This window comes from Acanthochromis polyacanthus, chromosome 19 (genome assembly GCF_021347895.1).
Source record: "Acanthochromis polyacanthus isolate Apoly-LR-REF ecotype Palm Island chromosome 19, KAUST_Apoly_ChrSc, whole genome shotgun sequence".
Taxonomy (NCBI): domain Eukaryota; kingdom Metazoa; phylum Chordata; class Actinopteri; family Pomacentridae; genus Acanthochromis; species Acanthochromis polyacanthus.
Window position 1 is genome coordinate 5,339,765 of NC_067131.1, and position 23,708 is coordinate 5,363,472.

General features: G+C 39.9%; 1 protein-coding gene across 1 annotated transcript in view; it reads right to left on the reverse strand.

Moving 5' to 3' along the window:
• Positions 1-569: 569 nt before the first annotated feature.
• The window catches only part of LOC110954653 (ankyrin-3-like), a 185,263-nt gene continuing 162,124 nt past the window's right edge, over positions 570-23,708 (reverse strand). The window contains 9 exon segments of the mRNA XM_051939494.1: positions 570-1,821; positions 3,276-3,347; positions 5,016-5,258; positions 5,408-5,491; positions 9,192-9,357; positions 9,973-10,582; positions 18,284-18,427; positions 19,615-19,746; positions 21,405-21,479. Coding sequence (XP_051795454.1) covers positions 3,300-3,347; positions 5,016-5,258; positions 5,408-5,491; positions 9,192-9,357; positions 9,973-10,582; positions 18,284-18,427; positions 19,615-19,746; positions 21,405-21,479 — 1,502 coding nt within the window. The 3' untranslated portion in view covers positions 570-1,821; positions 3,276-3,299.

Genomic DNA, 23,708 nt, shown 5'->3' on the forward strand with positions numbered 1-23,708 from the left:
AAAAATAATAATTATTATTCAGAAGCTGGCTGTTGTTTGGGCTGCACAGTGGTGTTGTGGTTAGCACTTTCACCTTTCAGCAAGAAGATCCCGGTTCAAATCCTGGGGTGGGCCTGGGATCTTTCTGCATGGAGTTTGCATGTTCTCCCTGTGCATGTGTGGGTTTTCTCCGGGCACTCCGGCTTCCTCCCACAGTCCAAAAATATGCTGAGGTTAATAGATTATTCTAAATTGTGCGTAGGTGTGAATGTGTGTCTGTATATGTAGCTCTGTGACAGACTGGTGACCTGTCCAGGGTGTCCCCTGCCTTCGCCCGAGTCAGCTGGGATAGGCTCCAGCAACCCCCCCCCCCCCCCCCCCATTGTTTTTTTCATTTTTGTTGTTTTCTGTCTTTTTTTTGGCCAAAATTAAATAAAAAGGTAAATATAAACAGACTGATGAGGGCGTGAACGAACTGAACAATTTTTTTGTGCACAATTTGACCTTTTTCTAACCAAAAAAGCAGAAAATAGATTTTACTCAGTCATCAAACAGCATTTGCATTCTGCACCTGGAGAAACCAGACGGACTTGTTGAGTTTAAACACAGTTTATTTTTCTGCTTAAATAATTACTTGGATCATCCAGTGTAGGCTATGTTGGTTGGTCATACATGTCGGTACCAGATTTATCATCGACAACGGATGCTCGGGGTGGATTTGTATGAAAAAAAACAACAAAAAGACAAGAAATAAGAAATACACGGGAACAGAAAATCACATTTTTAACGTGTAAAATTGAGATCGGAGTCTCGTCGGTACAAAGGAGTTTTTAACGGAGCTTCAAAATGAGATTCTCTGTTCTGGTGTAAATAAAAACAGTCCTCCTGGTTTTGTATTTTATGTTAAAACCACAGTCGACCTAAAAGCCTAAACTTCTAGACGGGTTTACAGATAGGCGGGATTTATTGGATGCTAATCGCACACACATGCGCGCACACACAAACACACACACACACACACACACACACACACAGAGGGCTGCTAGCGCTTTGAGCTAACGAAACATCGGGAGTGTTTCCGTTAAAGTAAAAAGTCATCATGAGTGCAGCTCAGACAGAAACCCTCTGATTTTTATTACAGTGCTCTGAGTTAGGAGGAAAAACAGAAAAGCGTTAAAGTAAAGTGACGCCACATGCAGTCTGCAGAACGCCCCGAGCTGTTAAAGAAACAAACCAAGCAGTGTGTTTTTTGTTATTTTCTCCATTCGCTTCTCATTCGGCTGTTTTTTTTATATATATTGGCTTAGGAAGAGCAAGTCAAGGTCAAGGCTTCTCAAACAGTGTCGACCTCTCGGCAAAGCTTCATCAATCAGTGCAGAAACAATCCGTGAAGCTACTGGTTTCTGTTGTTTTTAAAGATTTTTATACAGTGTCATTTATATACAAGAAAAAAATCACCCATTTTACCATTATATTTCATTTGTTTTTCTTTTTTAAAAAAGAACCACGTGGTACAACCCCGATACTGAGGGTCCAGGAGGAAAAATAGACGATATAAGGCGAGTGTCAGAGTGGAGTCAATCCGTCAGCGGTTGGTTTTTTTTTTCTCCTCGTTTTGCGCCGTCTTCGGAAAACGTCTGGCTCACGTCCATGCGAGTCCTCGAGGCGGCGTTCCCCAACGGTGAGTGAGTTTGGTGACATGCTCATGCGAAATCAAAGAAAAGTAAACGTTGTCTTGCTGAAAACCATGCGTTTGTTAAAGTGAAAGCTTTAGACGCGACTCGGCTGATTGACATGTTCCTCTGATGCTCCTCCCAGAGTGGATGCTGGACGTCGGTGGACCTGCAGGAGGAAAATCACAAAATTAGGTTTAAATTTGATGAGCAGATGGACTCATAGCACAGAGGTGTGCAGTATCCAGTTACTAATGAACTTTTTCATGCAAGAGGTCTAGTTCCAAAAAGTTTTCAACCAATTTAAGACAGATTTGTTGCATGGTTGATACAGCAACACTGTGGACCGTACCACCATTTGATTTTGGATCTACAGATTATTAATGATTGATTTTCTGGATGTACACCACCTGTCAAACGTCCATTTTTTATTGGAAATTCTGCATGTTAATGTCTTATTGTTCTCCGAAATGAAAACAAAGAACAAATAAATAAATCAAGTAAAAAAAAAAAATCTATTTAGAAACCAAAATGTAGTCGTTGCAGTGGTAGTAGTATTTGTAGTCGTAGCAGTTTTTATAATTCTTGTTATTAAGTAAAATAATAAAGTATTAATTCACATGTTTGTGTCAAAAACGTTTACAGTTATTTTAGTGTATGTAAATCCACAAAAAACAATTATTTACCAGATGTTTGCAGTTATTTTCAGCTTTTTAACGTTTTTAAATGTTACAATACTCCATCAGTTTCACCATTTTTTTAAAAACAGGATTTCTTTTTTTTGTTTGTTTTATTTGCAGTATAACCATGGAGCCGTGCACAGAGAAGCCTCTAGTCTCCACTCAGTTACTGCATCATTTTTCTGCTTATGCAAGTTGTAGCTCTAAAAAAAATTGTCATTCTGGTGATTTTAAAGGAAACCATGCCTTTTAGACATGCTGGAGGTTGTTTAGAGAGTTATAAACCGGGATAAATTTTAATGCTAAACTCTAGATTTGGGTAATTTTCCTGATAGAGTCGCATGTTACAGACTATTAGCTCAGAGGCTGTTTAAAAGTTAAAAATCTGCAGGATTTTTTTGTTTTTACAGTTTGTAGCTCTAAAAATGGTATAATTTAGGTGATTTAAAAGAAAAATGTGGTTAAACCGGCTGCACTTTTTTTCCCCTCTCCATGTTTATAGCAGCACATTACTTTCTGCATTACGATACTGTTCTAATAAAGCTGTGGAGGGTTTGGTGCCACGGTGGGTTCCAACACTACTTTTATGCAGACAGAGGGGGCTGGAAGGAATCTAGAAAAGTTGAGACATCTGTAGGATTTGGTAGCACCAACTTTCAAGACTGAATCAAGCTCCATTGCTGCAGAACAACTTTAAGTTGTTTACCCATTTCTGTTCCCTGAAAAAGGCCTTTTAGTATAATTCTGAAATGTCCGTTATTTTTCAGTTTTGGGTCATGTTACCTTTTTTTAACCTCTGGCAGTTCACCGCTTACCTTTGGACCATTTCAAGCTATTCACTGGACTTGAACTACTTAAACTGCAATAAAAAAATAGAAGAATTAAGCGTTCTAAAACCTCTGACTGGTGGTGTATCACAGTGAAGATGTCGTTAGCTTCTTACCAGGCGTATCTGAGAACTCCACTGTTATGACTGACTCTTCTTGCCCTGTTTCTTGTTGGAAGCGTCTCCAGGCTGAGCAGAGGAAGCAGCCAGGATCATGAACAAAGAAAAAGAAAGAAAACACAGAGTTAGAGCAGTATTCGGGCTAAACGTGAACCGTGAGTTAAAGAAGCTCAGATCAGCAACATCAGGCGACATGCTGCAAGAAAGTTTAATTAAGGAGAGAAAAAAAAAAAAGGGGTTAGAATGACTACAGACATAATCACACATGCTCAACACAGAGATTTTTCTATATTAGTGGAATATCTAATGTTAGTAGATCTGAAGCTCAATCAACGACTGAGCTACAAAAACAGTCACAGTTACAACCACAGCAAACTGCAAAACACACATTTTCCGACACAAGCAGCTCAGAGCAGCACTGAAATCAGAGTTCAGGTCACGGAAATGGGCCGATTTGTTCACTCTATCTGCTTCAGTTTATCAGTATAACAACCGCAGCAACTTTTTCTGGAATCTTTTGCTGTATTTCTTTGAACTTTTTGCGATATGCATGAAAACCGCCGGACCAAAACAAACCTGGGACACCTGGGTACAATTTTAGTAGAATAATAGGGGCTCTGAATCTGAACTGACACTTTATTTGGTCCAGATTGGACAGTAGTCGGGCTGAAATGAGCCCTCGAGTTATTTGAGTTATTTATTAATAACAAAATTCTCTGAGGGCTTCATTTAATCCACTACATCCAAGACCACAGGTCACTAAGAGGACCCAGACTTCATCCTATACGGACCCATAATGCTGAACTACGGAGACAGTTTACCAGTCAGACTGTCTCTGTACGATACTATATCAGTAGAATACTTTATATGTACAATACCGCAGTGCTACAGCGTGGGCCATAAGTTTCCATACATAGGAAAATGTATAATGTAGATGTTTTTATGCTTCGGAAACCCGAGAAGATGCGTTTGACGATATCTTCTGAAGACCACGGTGTATAATTTGACCAGGTCATTATCGAAAATGAGAACTCGTTCTCAACTAACTTACCTGGGAAAATAAAACTTAAATAAATCCAAATAAAATAAATAAATCAGGTGAAGATGTGAGACATAAATCATCTCCAGGAATCACCATAACAAGCAGAACTTCAGCTGTGCTAATGCAAGCTCATCAACAGTGGAGAACACAATATGTTTTCTAAACATGGTAATCATATAGAGCACATTAAAACGGCTGTCCAAGATAAAATATGTATTTTTCCTATGTATTGAAGCGTATGGCCCTCCCTGTTTACTGTATACATATGAAACCCCACAGATTTCTGCTGCACAGCACGCTAACTTCCACTTCTGATGCTTTAACGCCAAACACGGAATCGAATCACTCAGTTAATCGCTAGAATAATCGATAGAATACTCGGTCACTAAAATAATTGATAGCTGCTGAGAAAACAAGTATGATGAGCAAAGGAACGTAAGCAGCTTCTGCTAGAAGTTGACTTTGTTTTTTTTGCTGTTTTATGTCATTCTCTGTTCATCTGTGTGGCTTTAAAACGCAAACATGCAAAGCTACACGTGGATAGAAGCTACATGTATCTACAGATTTGGGCGTTTTTCCTTCAGGTTTCCATCTTGAACTGCTTCTTTTATATTAGTCTGAGTGATTTCAGTCAGTTTACATTCAGCTACAGCTTCATGCAGGTGTCAGTGAGCTGAGACTAAACTACGTTAAACCTCAGTTTTCCCTCTCTGGGCTTCGTCCTTGTGTCGGGACCGCTTCCCCCTCTTCTTGCTTTTACCCCCCGAGGGTCCGGCTGATGGAGCAACATCTGCTCCAGCTGTTGTTGCACTAACAGCAGCATCAACAGCATCAGAAGCATCAACAGCAGCAGCAGCCGGTTCGTCGGCTAAAAGTTCGCCTTCGCTTTCCCTCCTTTCCTCCGAGTTGTAAATCCGACGAACCACTTTTCTGATCACCTGTAGGGGCAAAGCATGAGGAGGAAATAACGGAGAGGAGGGTTTGGATGTGTGAAAGAAGATGTTCGTGATGCTTCCGTAAAAAAATGAGATGTTTCTGTGCTTTTTTGTGAGATGAGGATGAAGCAGGTGAGGATGAGGACGGTTACTTTTCTGGTGACCAGATTCCCGTCTTCGTCTATGAACTGCTCCTCGGTCACAGACTCTCCAGGAATGTTTCTGGCTTCCTCTCCCTGCGATAAAAGTTTATAGTACAGATGAAGGAGTGAAGGATGAGGAGGGCGATGGTTGTTATTCACCGGCATTTCCAAACAGACAAGATGGAAAAGTCAAGAAAAATGATTTGAAACCGTCGATGTGGCTCAAAATCAGGATTAACTGTGTTTTTAAAGTGGTCAAATCAATAAAAACATACTTTATAGTTTCCATTTGTGCTGCAGAACTGTTGGTGAGAAGCTGCTAAAATATTCTACAGTTTTTATAACAATATATACAACCAATATTTAGCATTTTGACAAGATAAGGCAGAGCTCACATGTGTGTGTTGTGTTAAGGTTTGAGAGGTTGCTGTGAAGTAAAAATGACTCTTTCCCCTTTTTAAGGTTTTTCCTTAACCCTCCCGTTATCCTCATTTACGGGCAACAGTTATTTATCAGTAAAACTTTTAACATTTTTTGGTGGAAAAAAAGAAAGGTTAAAAATGTTTCTTAAGAATGTTCACAAAAAAATTTGATTTTTTTCCTTTTTTTCTAATAGAAAATATTAGAAGTTTTACTGAAATATATGTAATCACTTTAGATATTTTTAGGATTTTTTTTGAAGGATTTTTACTCATTTTAAAAAAAAAAACACTTACTAGAATTTTGTTGCCAGATTTGGGGGCTTTTAAAAAATAAAAGTTGTAAGGGGAAACCTTTAAGGAATTATGAGAATTTTCTTCCTGAAGGTTTTTGCAAAATTTCTGAAATCTGGGGAATTTTTAAAAAATTTTTTAAATTTCTTTCAGACAAAGAATCAATATTTTTGGAGCACACAAATGAGGACAACAGGCGGGTTAAGATAAAATAAGTCTAAAATGTCTTTCCTGTCTATATAAATGTTGAAAAGTTCTCTTTTCATTAAAGTTTTTGAAAACTACGTAAACATTTTTCAATCTATTATTATTATTATTATTATTAGTATGTTTTATAAATCATGGTATTTCCATTCATTTTGAAGTCAGAGTTGCTGTTATTCTGATTCTTTTGACAACAAGATTTTCAGTTTTACTGCAGCTGTACAGTACACCTGTGCAAAATATCACTAGTGGAACTTTTCTCATTTTTCCGCCACAAACAAAACGAAGCAGCAGTTCAGTTCTGCAGCACATGGCATCTCTCCAATTCAAAGAAATGACAACTGAAGCCTGAAATTTTTACTCGTGAGTCCACCTTAACAGTTTGGAAACCCGGCTGATGCTGATTTGTTTCACGGGCTGCGTTCAAACTTCAAACCACAAACCTGCAGCAGCACAGACACTGAAACAACAAGCAGAAGCTACAGATGCGAAATAACACACCAATCAGTGTCAAAAAAGACAGAAAAATATAAAAGTTCAGCTGCAAACTAGATTAAATTCCATTTTCAAACCAAAAATCCTTCATGCACAAGAAGAATGAAGCTCATTCAACAACACCAGACACAAAAACACATCAATAAATCAGTTAAGTATCAATTAATCGTTTTGTTTTGGAGGAAAATGCCAGAATTCTTTAGTTGCAATTTTTCAAATGTAAATATTTGCACTTTTTTTTTCTTGCCCTTTTCCAATTGTAAGTTTGAACTTTCTGTTCAAACAGCAGCCAAACAAAACAGCAGGAAGTGAAGCAGCTCACACCAGCAGCAGTGAGTCGAGCTTCAGGCTTTAGCGATGCCGAACAAACACTTTTTCTGACAAGTGTAGCGTATTTTTTCAGTACAAATCCAGAAAATTGTTCAAAGATTAGTACAAATTTCCACCCACTAGAATCCTCCAGGTCAGATGACGCATGTAGTTGTGATTTACAAACTTTTCCACCTCAGCACATCAGAAAATCTATGCAGAAGTATCACTTTTTAAACTTCCCCGCTCAGGTTTTTCATGTGCAAATCTAAGTTTTGCACCATAACTCTCCTTTCTCCTGCATTTTCTCGCTTTTGCAAACACTAAAGCTGCACAAACGAAGCCGGCTGCTACCACTACCGTCATGCTCAGCACACTCAGCAGCAGATAAATCCTCTTTCTGCCTGAATCTTTGTGAAGATTCTCAGATCTTTAGCTACAGCGCCGCCTCCAGCTGCTCCACACACCTTCAGAATGACCCGTCTGCGGTAAACTCTGGTGGTGACGGTGGTTTCTTCCTCAGAGTCCGACCCTTCGGCTGTAAGTCTCCCCTGATGGAGGCAGCATTAATCACCCAGACGTGTCGTCAGTTTAAGGTTTCCTGGTGTAGTTTTAATGTTTGAACCTCTGAACCTCCAGCAGGTTTTTATTATTTTTATTCACTGTGGGTTCATTTTTCGCTGCAGTATAAAGTCCTAAACCCCTATGGAGACTCTCAGCTGTGTTTGGTGCTAACAAAGTTCAAGAAATCATGAAAATCTAAAATAAATGTTGGCTTTCTTCAATTACTCATTTTATAAATGAATAAAAATAACTGGAACCAACATGGAAACATCTTTAAAGTGCCAGCAGGTGTTACTAACATTGGGAATAATGGTGACTCTACAAACTGCAGGTATTTTGCAGCTTTTTTATACTTCTACAGCCTCTACAAACTAGTCATTTTTAACACTACTCTGACGTTTCACCGTGTTAAATGTATCTTCCAACAACTTGCTGCTCTGTTTACTGTTTTTGAGCCGTGCTGCATTTATTTTAATGATCCTCTCAGTCTAAAACTGGCTCAAAATCTTCCTAAATTAACTCAAATTTGGTCTCAAATTGCTTTAAAAGAGTTAAAAAATGAATAACAATACGTTCAAATAGACCATTTTTGAGTCATTGTGGACAATTTGAGTATTTTTGGGCAAATTTTAGTCCAGTTTTGAGTGTCATCAGCAGTAGAAAGGAGTTTCTCCATGGTGAATGTATCTCCATCAACTTGCTGCTCTGTTCACTGTTTCTGAGCCATGCTGCATTTATTTTATCTATTCAGCAGGTTTGATTTTCCTCTCAAGATCATTTTGGACAAGTTTCAAGTCTTTCTGGACATATTTTTTCAATAACTTGGACAGGTTTAAGTCACTTCAGACAATTCTTTCAATCATTTTGGTCAAGTTTTCTCTCTGCTCATCAGCTGTAAAAAGATCGTTCACCATGCCGAATGTATCTTCCATCAACTTCCTCCTCAGTTTACTGTTTTTGCTGCATTTATTTATTGTTGCTCAACTGTGTTTTATTTTCCATTTTTTGTTTCCATACTTGTTTCCCAGAATTTTTGTCACATATCTGTTGGTCATAACTGAGTCAATCATGGCTTCTAGGTTGTGCTCAGGAGCACAGAATTTATTGTTTTTCACAGAAATCAGTTTGTGTAAACGGTGCGTTTTTGGCAATTTTTTAAAGCCTATTTTTCCCAATGAAACCGCATGTCATATGACTAGTTCAAGCACCGTTTGAAAGTTGAAAATCTGATGATTCTTTACGTTTTTGGTGTAATTTTGACATTTCTTTAAAACAATACCACCAGATGGTTTCTGAGTTCAGAGGGTTAAATTTGAATGAAAACTCTAGTAAAACTTAATCCCACTAAAGCTAAAATGAATCCTTTAAAGTCTGCTGATGAGCATTTTTGAAGCTTTAAGTTAAGATAAAATACGGCTGAAAAAAAAACATGAGGTGTGTTGGTATTCTGTGTGTGAATTTTAATAACAAAACTATCGACAAACACGTTGGTCTGGAGCGGTTCTCACCTGGACTTTGTGCTGGGACCGGTCCCCTCCGTCTTCCCGTCCTTTGCTTGGTCCCGCTGTGCTGCTGTCCTCCTGAGATTCCTTCTTCTTCCTGTCTCCGGACGCCTCGGTGTGACCTCCGTTTTGAGCTGGCGTCTGTTCCAGAGAATCCACCAGGCTGTCGGGGCTGAACGAGCCAAATAAAATACGGATATTTATCAGATTAAATCAAATTTATTAATGGAACACTTTGAAACGCAACCTGAGCTGACCAAAGTGCTGTTATCAGGCAGGTAACGTCAAAACAGGAGTCAAAACGGTCTTAAACTGGTCAATTATTGCCATAAAACCTGCAAAATATCTAAAAATGCACATACTTTTACTTATTTGATTTATTTCAGACATTCCAAGGTATCTTAAAGACACAGAAAGAGAAAATGAAACACACTAAATGAAAAACAAACCTAAAATAACACCTGAAAACGAATAGAATAAGGTCATTAACTTTTACCAGCTACATGTCCATACATCTCATATCTTTTCGTCTTTTTCCAACTTCAGAGAAAAGAGAAAGTTTGATACGTTCCAGGCCTCTGCTGATTGGTCAAACGCCATGATGTAGTGTTTTGTAAGGTAGAATGATCTCTGATTGGCTGGGTGGAAAGGCAACGCCATATTTAACGTGTGCGGAAGTTACCAAATATGACCACCTGCCCGATGAAGGGCTACCACCAGGTGTCCTCATACCACCTGTGGATTGATGTTAAATGTATTTATGTCTGGGAATGAGATGAAGCCCCACCTGCCCTCCTCGGTGTTGGGACTTTGTCCGGGGGCTGCCGTCTCCTCGCTCCTCCATCCTGGAACTGAGCACACGTCTTTTTCTGCTTGCCGTACTTGTTCGAGGATGGCGTTCACCCTCTCCTCCGTAATCTCCTCTTCCTCCACGCCTCCCTCCAGCTTTATATCCTCCAGCAGACTCTGCAGCCTCTCCTGGGTCATCTCCTCCTCCTCCTCCTTTTCCTCCTTTCCGTTCCCGAGTCCGGCGTCCGAGGCAGCCTCCACGACGACTTCTGCTTCTCGCTTCGTCGCCTTCCCTGACTGTTCCACAGCCCTCCGGTCGTTATCCGGACCGGTTTTATTTTCCACGGACATCCCCGTTTCTTCAGGGCCAACCAGGGGCGGCTCCTGGGCTTTGGATCCGGGCCCCGGGGCCACGGTGAGGGGGTCGCTGCTGGAGGTACTGGTGGTCTGAGTGAGGGAGAGGTCGCTAGGTCTAGTTAGGGCGGACTTGCTAGGGGACTCTACGCTAGCGTCGCCCTCGCTAAAGAAGTCGTCGGAGCGGAGCGGGGTCGGGGGCACGTAGTTGAGGTCTGAGGGGGTCTGCAGCTCCAGATCTATATTGTGGTATTCTGCATGGATGGCAGGAGTAAAGGATTAGAGGGTCAGAGCACGGAAGAGGGAGGAAGAGATAAAAGAGGGAAGGAGAAGGTAGAGTGGTGGAGGTGGTGAAATGAGAAACACTTGAGACATTTAAGGGCTGCATTTGTTCAAAAGTCACAACGTAAAGTAACGCAAACATGTCTCAGATAACGGATTTTCTGTGTAGGAGTCAGAACAGGCTGTAAACGCAACACTTTTTAAAGTTATGATGAACTTTTTAGCAAACTGCTTCCATTTACACATCTTCTAGTAACAAATCCAACATCAGGATTCATTTGGAGTGGAGTTTGTTTCACTCGATGAATGCGAGTTCTTTCCTTTTAGTTCTATTTTACTCTCTATTAGCTCCTGAATAAACTATTTAGCTCTTTAGCTGCTAATTACACCCACATGTTCATTGGCTAGTTGCTAACTTTACAGGCTTTATCCTTTAGAATCCAAAAGGCTAGTGGCAGATTTGAAAGGCAAAAAATTCCCAAAAATTACACCATTTATCCGAGCAAGAAACTCTAAAGCAGAAAAAAACTCTGATTTTTCCCCTTTTAGACCGTCCTTGAATGAATTACTTGTGACACACTGTTTTATTGGAAAAATTCACCAAATCTAAGCTGAAAATTCTCATATTAAATCAAAATCACTTTATTCTACATGTCTTGTTTAAAACATTTGGCAAAAAATGAATCGTTTACATTAACTACATTCCCTAAAAAACAAAAAAATTCTTTGTTCCTCTACACAACTGTAAACTTATGACCGACTCAGCTGCGAAAACAGTCACATTACAAAAATTCTGAAAATATTCAGCTGACCTGCAGTTCTTTTGTAAAAACAACGAACCAAATCGAAGCTAAAAATGGCCGCATTTCGTCAAAATCACTTTATTCTACATGTCTCATATGAAAAATAAGAAATTGAGCATTTGCATTAACTATTTTAAACTAATTTTGTTCCTTTGCACATCTAGAAGTGACTGATTGAACTGATGAACTGCAGGCTGTGTTTCAAAGACCAAGCATAGAAACCAGTTTGAAAGATTTTGAGGAAAACAAAACATGGTTGATCAATAAAATTAATACGGCATGGTTCAGAGATAGTATAAGTTGTCAGCTAGTTGTTGGAGGATCCATTCATAAAAATAAAAGCAATAAACCTATAAAGCCACTGTGAGCTATCAGACTAGTACCAAACAACAGATTGATTGGGTTAGCAAATTACTGGTTGAGCATACTGAAAGTTTAGGAGCTAAAAAGTCAAATATTTCCCTCAGGAGAGCAAACAAGAGCTAAAAGGTGAGAAGGCATGAGATTTTAATTCATCAGGAAGTCAGAAACAACTCTTGATCTCAAAAGTTTGGGGTCACCCAGACAGTCTAATGTTTTCCATGAAAACTCACACTTTTATTCATGTGCTAAAGTAATTTCACAAGGGGTTTCTAATCGTCAATGAGCCTTTCAACACCATTAGCTAACACAATGTAGCATTAGAACACAGGAGTGATGGTTGCTGGAAATGTTCCTCTGTACCCCTATGGAGATATTCTATTAATAATTTCCAGCTAGAATAGTCATTTACCACATTAACAACGTCTAGACTGGATTTCTCATTCATTTAATGTTGTCTTCATTAAAAAAAAACTGCTTTTCTTTCAAAAATAAGTGACCCCAAACTTTTGAACGGTAGTGTATGTTTAAAAGATGTGCAAATGATAAAAACATGTCAGTTCTTTTGTGTTTACATCTTGTTCTGCTGCATCCAAAAGGTATAAAAAAAATTCAACACTTCTTTAACCCTCTGAACCCGAAATCCTGCTGGTGACATTAAAAGGTGTATTATCATTAAAAAATACCAAAATGAAACCGATTACCGTCCCCAGAATCTGAAAAGCGTTGGGAAATCGATCAAATCTAAGCTTAAAATCCAGATTTTTTTAATCAAAATAAATTTATTTACATGTGTTGTTTAAATATTTGCCATAAATATTCAAATTTAGTCACCAGATTGGGCAAAAAATTAAATATTCTGTGCTGCTCATTTTCCCCATTTGTTTCCATTATTGGTGACGCATGTGGGCAGTTTCTCATTATGTGTAAATCAAATTACCACAAAAACCCAACTTTTTTGGGGTGATTTCTAGCATCATAAATGGCTTTACTGCACAGAAAACCTTTTTGAGTTTTCTCTACTTTGTTCTTCTGTTTCCACAGAGCTACAGGACTTTATACTGCAGTGAAAAATGAGTAAAAATGTGACAGGGTAAAGAAAAAAAAAAAAAAAGAACACCCAGAAACTGTTTCAGGTTCAGAGGGTTAATGATTTTCCTTTTACACGTTTTAAACACTGGAGTGTGACTTCTGAACCAGCCCTCCATACACAGTAGACACGACCAGATCAAAAAAAGGATGGAAACAGAGTAAAAGTCCCAAAGACAGGATATAAAATGTGAGCTAAAAACCTGACATAGACTCTATAGGATTTACAGGAACATTCAGTCACACTAATCTCATCTGCAAAAAGTGGCACTTAAGTCAGACAGATCTTCTGTAAAAACACTAAATTTCAGACCCAACCTCGGCTGATCTGACTGTAGCATTAGTGGAATTAATGAGGAGGGGAGTCGCTGTTATTTTAGTTATTTATGAGCCAAAGCTGGAGTAGAATTAAGGTAGTTTAGTTGTGTTGATTTGAACATAAAAGGCATCTAAATGTAAAGCTCGGGAACAGATCGATCCCGTCTGAAGTAAGGAGGGATACCGGGAGGGAGGGGAGACGGAGGAGGGGAGGGAATGGGAGGATCTGGGGAAGGAGAGGGGGAAGATGGAGGTAGAGGAGTAAGAAGGGAGGATGAAAGAGGTGGAGATGGGGATGAGGCACGTACGAAAGGAGGAGAAAGGGGGAGGTAAACGGGAGACAACGAGGGTGAGGATGGACCAGGTAGGGAGAGGGAGCCGGAGGGGTGAGGAGGTGGGTGAAGGACAACAGGGGGAAATGGAAAACACGAAGGAGACAAGGGGAGGCTTAGTGCAGAGGGAGGAAGAGGAGGCGGCGTGAAGAAGGAGAAGCATCGAAATGGACACCGGGGTGAGGATGGTAGAGGAGGGGAGTAAGGCAAGGTGGAGAGGTGAGGCAGGACGGGGGCGACGGGAAGGAGGTAGATGGGAGGTGAGGATGGGGGAGACGGGAAGACGAAGACAGACGGGGAAGGAGAGGTGAGACACAGAGGGGAGGGATGAGACTTTTGGGGACACAGGGGGAACGTAGGACTTCTAAGAGGCTTTGGAGCTGTAGCAGTGAAACCACAATCCACAAAAGACAAAACAACAAGACAACCGTTAGACAGGAATCAGATGGAAGACACAAAACAGCATGAAACAGGTTAATACACGGACAATGAATGTGACTGATGAAGGCTACGAAGCTGCAGAAGCATCGGATGGTTTGCTTATCTCGGCCGATAAGCAAGAAAAGGCCTCCTAGTCGAAAAGCAGAAGCATCTTTCTGATGGTCAAAATAACTGCAGTCGAAGAAAGTTTGCAGAGCTGAGAGAAACTCCTGACTAATGGGAAATTATACGATGTGTCACCAAAGCGTTGGACGCCCATTAGTCTAATCCACTGCATGGAAACAGTCTCTAATGTTACCCTAAGTACAGCTCTACAGCAGAGAGAGGGAAGTTCACCAGATCTACGTTTGCCAAACAAAGCAATTAAACCTCAACCTTAAAGATTTTTTGTCAATGCTTCAGGGTCCAGTCCACACGTAGATAGATTTCTCAAAAAATGCAAGAAAAAAAAAGGCAAAACCACGGACGAAACACTGTCGAAAGCATGCCAAAATTGTGCTTAAAACTAATGTTTGTTCTATAGAAAGACTCTACGAGAAGAATCCCAGTCATCCACACCTTTAGAATTCATCCTTAAATGAGTGACCACTTGGATTTCTACAAATTTTCCATCAACAGTTAGAAGTTCTGAAATCTCCAGATATCTCGTGCTCCATCCACCCATGGAAACCGTCTCTAAAATAAAGCTCTACACCAAAGAGGGGGAAGTTTAACAGATCTACGTTTGCCAAATCAAACAATTAAATCTCAACCTTAAAGTTTTTTTTGTCAATACATCAGGGTCTTGTCTACATGTAGACAGACTTCCAAAAAAAATACAAAGCCATGTATGGAATCAGTATTTAGCAACATAATCCTGACCTTGAAGCCATGTTGACAACAGGAAACCTGAAAAAAGGTCTTACCAGTTCCAGTAGTCTATCAACAACGCCACATTAAGCAAGAAGGGACTTATGCAAAAATATTAAGGCCACTTCATGCTTTCTGTGTATGCAAGGATGCACCTGACAAACTTCCGTCTAGTCAAACAAATCATGCTTAAAACTAATGCTTGTTATGTAGAAAGACTACGAGAAGAATCCCAGTCATCCACTCCTTTATAATTCATCTTTAAAAGAGTGGCCACTTGGATTTTGTACATGTTTTCTATCAACGGTGTCCAACCACAGTGGGAAGTTGTAAAATCTCCAGATATCCTGTGCTATATCCGTCCAACTGTCATTGACACATGTGCATGGTGCTACAGTCTAATCTGTAACCACTGAATTTCAGAAACATCCTCTGAAGCCTCCAGTGTTTTCCCTGTGTTGAACTGGTGGTGCACCCAAGTACTACAGCTGATCTACAACACATTTTCAGACATCCATCCATCCATCCATTCTCTACACACCGCTTTATCCTCACTAGGGTTGCGGGGGGTGCTGGAGCCTATCCCAGCTGACTCGGGCGAAGGCAGGGGACACCCTGGACAGGTCGCATTGTCAGACATGCATTTGTTAAATTATTAACAGTAAATAGTTGATGAACCATCCTAGTCACATCTCTAGTCTCCATGCAGTGGGTAAGACCATCCTTAGGGGGCAGATATCTGTTAGCATCATCCAGCTGGAGCAGGAAACATCAGTAAGTCTCATCAAAGAAGCTAAAGCCTGTTAGCGCCTACATGAGTTCAGCTGTCAGCCCTAACAAGCTGCTCTATTTTTAATCTAGTCAGCGGCAGAAGCTAGGATTTGATCCAGAAGCTGCTGAAGTTTGCAAAAGATAGCCACAGGTGAGAAATTAGCCGGTTAGTGTTGCTCAGTGCTGGCAAAAAGAGAATTTGCTGTAGAAGTTAGTCACTCAGAAGCAGCAGGAAGAGTAGGAAGATGAGGAGGAGGAGGAGGAGGCGGGAGTCTGCTGGTCTCAAAGCAGAAGAAGCTGGAGGCTGGGAGGCTCAGAGGAGATGACAGGAACAGTACAGCTAGCAGCATTATACACTGCACACTTTGAAAAAAGGTGTTTCATTTTCAGCTCATCTGTGAGTGACATCAGGCAAACAAAAAAAAACAACAACAACAAAAAACACTCATGGATGCGTTGAAAAGGATCCGCCCGTTTAAAGAGTGTTAAAAGTGTATCGTTGTGAGTCAACACCAGAGCAGGCAGGCCTTCACAAAGCAACAGCCATGCATTTTGTAGACATATTTAAAAAATAAAAAGTCTTTAATGTTGGTTTCACTTAAAATCATCTTTACAAAAAGATCATTTTCATTCTGTTGTCATTTAAAGCAACAGGAGCTCTGATCGTTGTGTTAAGACGACTTTAAGAAACCAAATCAGACAGACTGGAAATGAAGAACATTTCAGAACTCTGCTTTAAAGTGTCCTTGAGTATTCCGGTTGGATATCTTTCTTAAATGATATGATGAGGAGCTAATAGCAGCTGTTAAAAATGTAATGTATGCAGCTGATGTAGTGGAAGAAGAAGAGTTCAGATCCTATATTCAAATTAAAGTAGGAACATTTTAACTCTCAAAAATACCGCATTTAACTTTAAATCCTTCAGGCAAGCAGAGAAAGATCAACTAAAAATGGACTTTATGTATAAAAATAAGCTCCCAGTAATTATTACTACAACTGAATCATTAAGAAGCTTTTAAACCATCTAAACAAACGTCTGTGTTAGAAAGGCATGCTATCTTTTAAAAATCATCACAATTACACCATTTATTTGAGCCAGAAGCCATAAAAACAGAACAAAACTGGCATATGTTCAACTTTAGGAAGGCCAATCACGTGTTTCTGTCAGGATGATTAACCATATCTAAATTTAAAATGTGACATTTCATCCTAATATCAGGATTTTCTACGAGTCTCATTTAAAAAGAATCGCCCTAAATAATCAGCTTGCACCAGATTGTGTAAAAAAAATAAAAAAAAATAAAAAAATCTGCATTTCTTAGTGCACAAAAACATGAAAACCCACCAAATAAATGTTTAAAAATGTCCATATAACCCTCTGAATCCTAAAACCAGCAGTTTTGATAGCAATATTTTTACAAAAAAAAAATCACCAAAAAATACAAAATTTATCAACGCTACAAACTGGAGAAACAGAAATAATCATTGGGCTTTCAATTTTCCAGTGGTACTTGAACTCCTCTATGTGGTTTCATAATTTAATTCGACATGTTTCAAGTAAAAATTCACAGGAAAAATAATGTGCTTAGAATAACCAGATTAAAAATGTGCTCATTGTTGAACTAATCAGGCACCAGAATAAACCCACTAACAGGTGAAACACTGATAATCTGGGTCCACCTAAACAATACTGCAGACCAAACACATTATAGCTTGTTTTATTTTGCATTTATCTTTCACTATCTTCACTTCCTGTGTCTAATTTCGTCCAGTTCTGTCTGTTTTTCTGCCGTTCATTAGTCTCTAATTCTATTTTTAACATCCTACGTTTTTCCCGTCACTTTGAGCTGCGTTTGATTCGTCTGAAAGGTGCTAAATAAATAAAGATTGATTGATAGATTGAGGTAATTTTAACCACTTTCTATCCTTTTTTGTCTGTAAAGTGACGCAGAATGACTTACATGTGTTAAAAGTGATAAAAAAAAGTGGGGTTTTTTGAACGGTACGGACTAATTCCTGGACACACCGTGATCAAAGTTCTGAAATGCTCCTCGGCGGGTCCATCACAATCAGCCACATTTCATTTTCATTTCTTAGGAGGAAAGAGAGAAAATACAGAGGGAGAGAGGAAAAAGACTTGCCATACTGCTTAAAGCAAACATGCCGTTGTTAGAAACTGGTTGTTATAATTATGTTTTTATGTATTTTAACCGCACAAATCTGCAAAAGGGGTTAAAATTTCAAACATACACATAAACATAACTATTGTTGAACCAAACCAGCGCCCTGAACCGTCTCACAAATTCACCGATCCCGAGGTTATCAGTACATTTGTGAGATGGAACGGAGCCGGCGTTCGCTGCCTTCATCATGCTTTTGTACATTTTTACAAAAACAGGGACACACTATAAGTTTCATGCACCCAAAATGGTACAAATTTTCCTGCAGTTGATAAAAATCTGTCAGTTGTCGTTAATGCTCCATAGACTGAATAAATTGCACTGCCCAACAAAGACGTCCCTGACCGTCCGGAGCATTAAAGCCATTTGGGTTCTTAATGAATTTCCACTGTTTAGTTGGAGCCCGATTGGTTCTGTATTGGTTTTGCACAGTCGGGTCTGACTGTCTGGCTAAGAGAGGAGGTGAAGAAGGGTGAAGGGATAGACTGAGAGATAGACTGAGAGTTCAGCTAGGGTGGGCTACACTTTACCATCGGACTGATCCGGGAATACTGCGTTATCATCGGCAAAGCAGCGTGTGCCTGAAATGTTACCGTAGTCAAATATGGGCCCTTCCAGCAAAGTCACAATATCCAACCGATTGATCTTAGTCAGCACCGCGGTTAAAGCGTCCGCTGGAGGGGAGAAAGACAAAGAAATTACATCAAAAACAATGATTATACCATTCATGTTACTTAATATTCTCTGTAAATTTGCATCTGAAATAAGTACACTCAACAAAAATATAAAAGCAACACTAAGGCACAGCTGTGCACTAATCATGGTGTCTAATCAGCATCTTGATATGGAACACCTGTGAGGTGGGATGGATTATCTCAGCAAAGGAGAAGTGCTCACTGTCACAGGTTTAGACAGATTTGTGAACAATATTTGAGAGAAATGGTGATATTGTGTATGTGGAAAAAGTTTTACATCTTTCAGTTCATCTCAAAAAATGGGAGCAAAAACAAAAGTGTTGCTTATATATTTTGTACTGTTCAAAAGTTGGGGGATTACTCTGAAATGTCCTTATTTTTGAAAGAAAAGCATTCTTTTTTCATTAAAGATAGACCTTGTTAATGTGGTAAATGACTGTTCTAGCTGGAAACGGCTGATTTTTAATGGAATATCTCCATAGGGGTACAGAGGAACATTTCCAGCAGCCATCACTCCTGTGTTCTAATGCTACATTGTGTTAGCTAACGGTGTTGAAAGGCTCATTGATGATCAGAAAACCCTTGTGCAGTTATGCTAGCACATGGATAAAAGTGTTAGTTTTTATGGAAAACATGAAATATACTCGAGGTGACCCCAAACTTTTGAACAGTAGTGTAAGTAACAGGTAAAATGGACAATCTTTGTGACAGGTGACAAATCAAAGGAAAATCCTGAACCATTGACCCTACAATGAAGGAATGGTGGCTTTGGTAGGTTTTTTTTGCTGGCATGTTGTGTCCTTTTGTTGAGACTCTAGACCGATGTGTTGTAATACACGTCAACAGGATCCATCATTTCAATGCTTTCCATTCATTGTCTACGTAAGATTCCCTTCAATGCACTCTGGCAACGCTGCTAGAGGTTAAAGGCGATTTGTACACAATTCTCATGTCTAACAAAAATCCTTGTGAACATATTAGACAGCATCCTCCACAACCATCATCCAACCAAATGAGCGAACATCCTCTGGAGAAATGGAGCTCCATACGTCCACTAGAGATCCAGAGACTGCGGTGGCCCCAACGCTTTCCTGATACACTCCATGTTAGTTTTTCCTTTAATTTGTCACCCATCTGTAAACAAAAAGCACACAGGCTTTACTTACTTGTGGCATTTTTACCGTCCCTGTGCACCCATTTCTTTAGGAGCATGAAGCTCTGTGCTGTCAGGGAATTGGGGTTCTCCACTCGGATGAAGTTGATCTCTTCCACAGAGAAATCTAGCTCCCTGGCCAGCTCTGGAACATACAGGAAACACCACAAAAACATTACATTTCTGCTTAGAAGAAAGTTTTTTTTAATGGTTAAGCCACGGTGCTAACATTACAAGGCTATTAGCATCTGTACTGACAGTGAGGCAGCAATATTTGGGGGTTTACGTTGCTCAGAATGGGCGTGAAGCAACAGAAATATATGCATTTGTGACCATTTAATGAACAAAAATTGTCAATTATGCTTGAGTAAATGAAAATTTGCTTTTCATTCTCAGATCTTATGACTTTGGCAAAGGTGGTGGTTAAAACCTCTTTATCAAGAGCCAAAAATACAAATATATAGCAAAAACTCTGTCGCTGTCTCACACAGATGCTAGTTTTGGTAGTAAAATGTGGATAAATGCAACAAAACAGCAGAAATAATTAGCAAGTAAAGATATACGAAAAGCTTTGCATTTTAAAGATTTCATATAAATCTTTTTTATGTCCAAAGGCGATGCAAAACTGACTTATTCCATCTTACATGAAGCTATGCTTCTTACCTGCCAGAAATGCCTCAATGTAAGTCCAGGATTTTCTGATGTTACTTAATAATGTCATCATGTTACATATGCATAATGCCTGCTAGCTTAGCACACCCTCAAAGACTGATCAGCTTCCTCCTAGTCCATTATTATTTCCCCTTTTTGAACATTACAGCAAGTAAACACATTCCTGTAGTCCCCCAAAATAAAATTATGAACCTCTAAATGAGCAGCATAAGGGCTCTTAAATTAGATTCCAGGTCTGCAGCACTGATTATGCACTCCAAATCACATGAAACTGATTACAAGCTGCACTTGGTTGCGTATTATTATCTGCTTAATCTGTAGCACTGAAATAAAAACCACTTCTAACAGTCTGAACATAATAAAGGGGTGAAATGCTGCTTGTGCAGACGAGCACAGCGGCCGTAAATCTAAAAACCACGAGGACAAAATGTTCACTGCAGCTCTGCAACAGGAACACACATTAAATATGGATTAGATTCCTCCTCTCAGCTGGTCGGGTGCTCGCTAAGTGAACCTAACTGGACAAACCGGCACGCCACTGCAACTGTAGTGGAATATTTCACATTAACAGCGGACACACCCTCAGACATGCTGGGCAGTGCTGCAGTGCTTGGACTGAACTGCAGTGGCCACACCCTCATCGCTGCTCGAGTACAATAAACACAAGAAATCCTCTCGCTGTGTCTCTTAAAATGCACCCAAACACAACCACACAAGCATTAGGTCATTAAAAACACCAATGCATTTACTTCTACATGCATTTTTCACCCTCCCTAAAATCTGCTATCATGAGCTGAGTGTGTTTTATTTTGGAAAATATACACAAAAGTCGAGGTGCTGTCTGAGTTTTATCATCCGTTTGATGTTGCTGATGATGTATGTGACTATAAAAGCCACTGCGGTACTCGGGAGTTAAGATGTTTTTATGGCAAACATCCACCAGATGGCAGCAAACACTGTACAACTAAAACTGTCAGTTCCAGCCGATTCATCCACTCAGACGATCTTTCAAATAAAGAATTCTTGTTGTTGCAAAATGGGCATCATATCTGAGGAGGTGGTTAAACTTCACCTTGCAGACGGTATTTTTTCATCACTTCATGCTTCTCCTGTGGTGTATTTTGCACTCACCAGTCCAGCTGAGTCCGAGGTGGTCGGCTACTATCGCCATGCGGAGGTCTGTTCTCTCACAGGGACTCTGAGGGCCTGAACGAGGAAGCAGTGGAGGGCAGGATACAAGCAATTAGCACGATATCATGGCAGCAATTCCCAAATTAATTAAGTGTCGCTCTCAGTAAGACACACAAATCTGCTCCCTGAGGGCCTCAATGACATTTAAAGAAAGAAACAGATTGGGATGGTGAACTGAAAGTTTGTCTGTTTCTGACTGTTGGTGTTAATGAGGTTTAACCATAAGACCCACTGAATAACAAGCTAATGGATACCTATGTAATTAAGTAATGCTGTAATTCTGATTTTAAACACAGAGTTACAACAAACAAAGGCTAACTTTAGCTCACTGTCTCAGGTCTCACTTTTCTGGCCAGACTCTCCTCAACATTTCAGTTTCGATGCCGGATTCTGTTGTTAAATGAATAGTTGGACGTTTTGGGAAATTGTTTAGCGCGATCTTCATCTGGCTGTCCAGTATGAAACTAGAGTCAGAATACAGTTATTTGAGCTTAGCACAAGACCTAACACCACCTCTTAAGCTCACTAATTAATGGATTGAATTTTATTTGTTGAATCTGTACGAAAATCAAAGTGCCGAGCCACATGTTGGATGACTGACGAAGCTTCATTCCCAAAATGACAAACTATTCTCGAGGCTGTCTTCTGTTTCTGATCTTCTATTTACTAAACTTATCAGGGTTCTCTGCCCCATCCTTACAAGACAAGCTTACATGTTCTGGATATTAAGTAGACTTATATAAATCTAGGGCTATAGTCAACCAAAGAACATGACCGAGATCATATCTGCTCTTCAGTTAACAGACTAATTGACGATATGCCTTATTGGTTGCTGGGTTTTGAAATGCAAACTACTGTTTGAAAAGTTCCCACTCAACTTTTTGTCTATTTATTTAAAGAAAATGCAGCCACATCAACAGCTTTTTTGACATGATGGAAGTTAGCTTGGTGCTAACTCTGAGTAAACAAATAGCAGTCTTCATTAGGTTGCGTAAGTTCAAAGTTGTGAAAACGCCCGGGTGTTCACAAGCAGCTGCTAAACAGTGGATCAATCCTGGAAGGCTGTTGATGAAGCGCTATTTCCTTAGATCCTTTTTTCTTTGGTCAGATGAAAGCATATTGACCAACCAATCGACCTGGACGCTACAGGTTTTGTTGGATTTCCCACTTTCCAGCAAACGCTACTAAAGAGCAACAGTGAGACGGTGGAATATACCAAAAAAATCTAAAGTTTGAGGATCTGTGAGGCCAGAAAAGAAAAAAACAGAAATCACATTTTCACTCTGAAATTTTTGATGCTCAGTAGTATTAGTAGTAAAAGTTTAGAGTAGTAGTTATATACCACGTCACTAACAAAACACAATCTACCGTCAGGCAACATTCCCTCTCACCGACGAAAGTGATTCATGGCTTCAACTTGAAACCAAATGCAAATCCAGCTGCACCGAATTTACCCACCAAGGCGCAAAAACCAGGTGCAGCTGACATTCACGTGATTGCCACGTTTAGCCGATGAATCGCTTTCATAGAGTTTTGAAAAGTACCATCAAAAGATATCTACAAACCAGGCAAGCAGACCAAAACAAACACAAGGCTGTAGTTCCCCAAACAGTCTAGGTCCCAGGTGTGTCTACGGTGGAGGTGAGTGGTGTGTCTTACAGTGAGGTGCAATGCTAACTTCATCTTGGTGTGAAATGAAACTAGACAGGAATGCATACTCTCACCTAGCTTAGCCTCACAAGTGTGCTTGTGCAAACCAACTAAAAGGTGTTGCTGATGTTGAAATTGTGGTTCTTGTACCTTCTCTCCAAGACGTTGCTGTCACTAGCTGAACACTATAATACAAGATATTCCGTTTCCTAAGAGATCTAACGGCCTGATATTAGCCCAAATAACATCTCCTGCCTGATCCAGGTCCGTGTCGTAGGATTTACCTCTACATCGGACATCACAGGACACAGATAACAAGAACGACAAGAAGAAGAAGAAGAAGAAGAAATGACAGCTACACTCACAACGTCACATCACAAGGCACCCACAACAGCTGCATGCATCTCGTAGAGAAAGATAAAGTACAGCAGAAGACGTTTAGAAAGGGTTTACAAACTAGTCTCCGTGACAGGAGCCGCGATCGGTTGATCAACCTGACTCCCTTCCTCCGTCCGCCTACTCTTCCTCCTCCTCATCATCATCCTCCTCTCACTGCTGGCTTGCTCAACCTCAGCTCTCACATCTCTAGCAGAT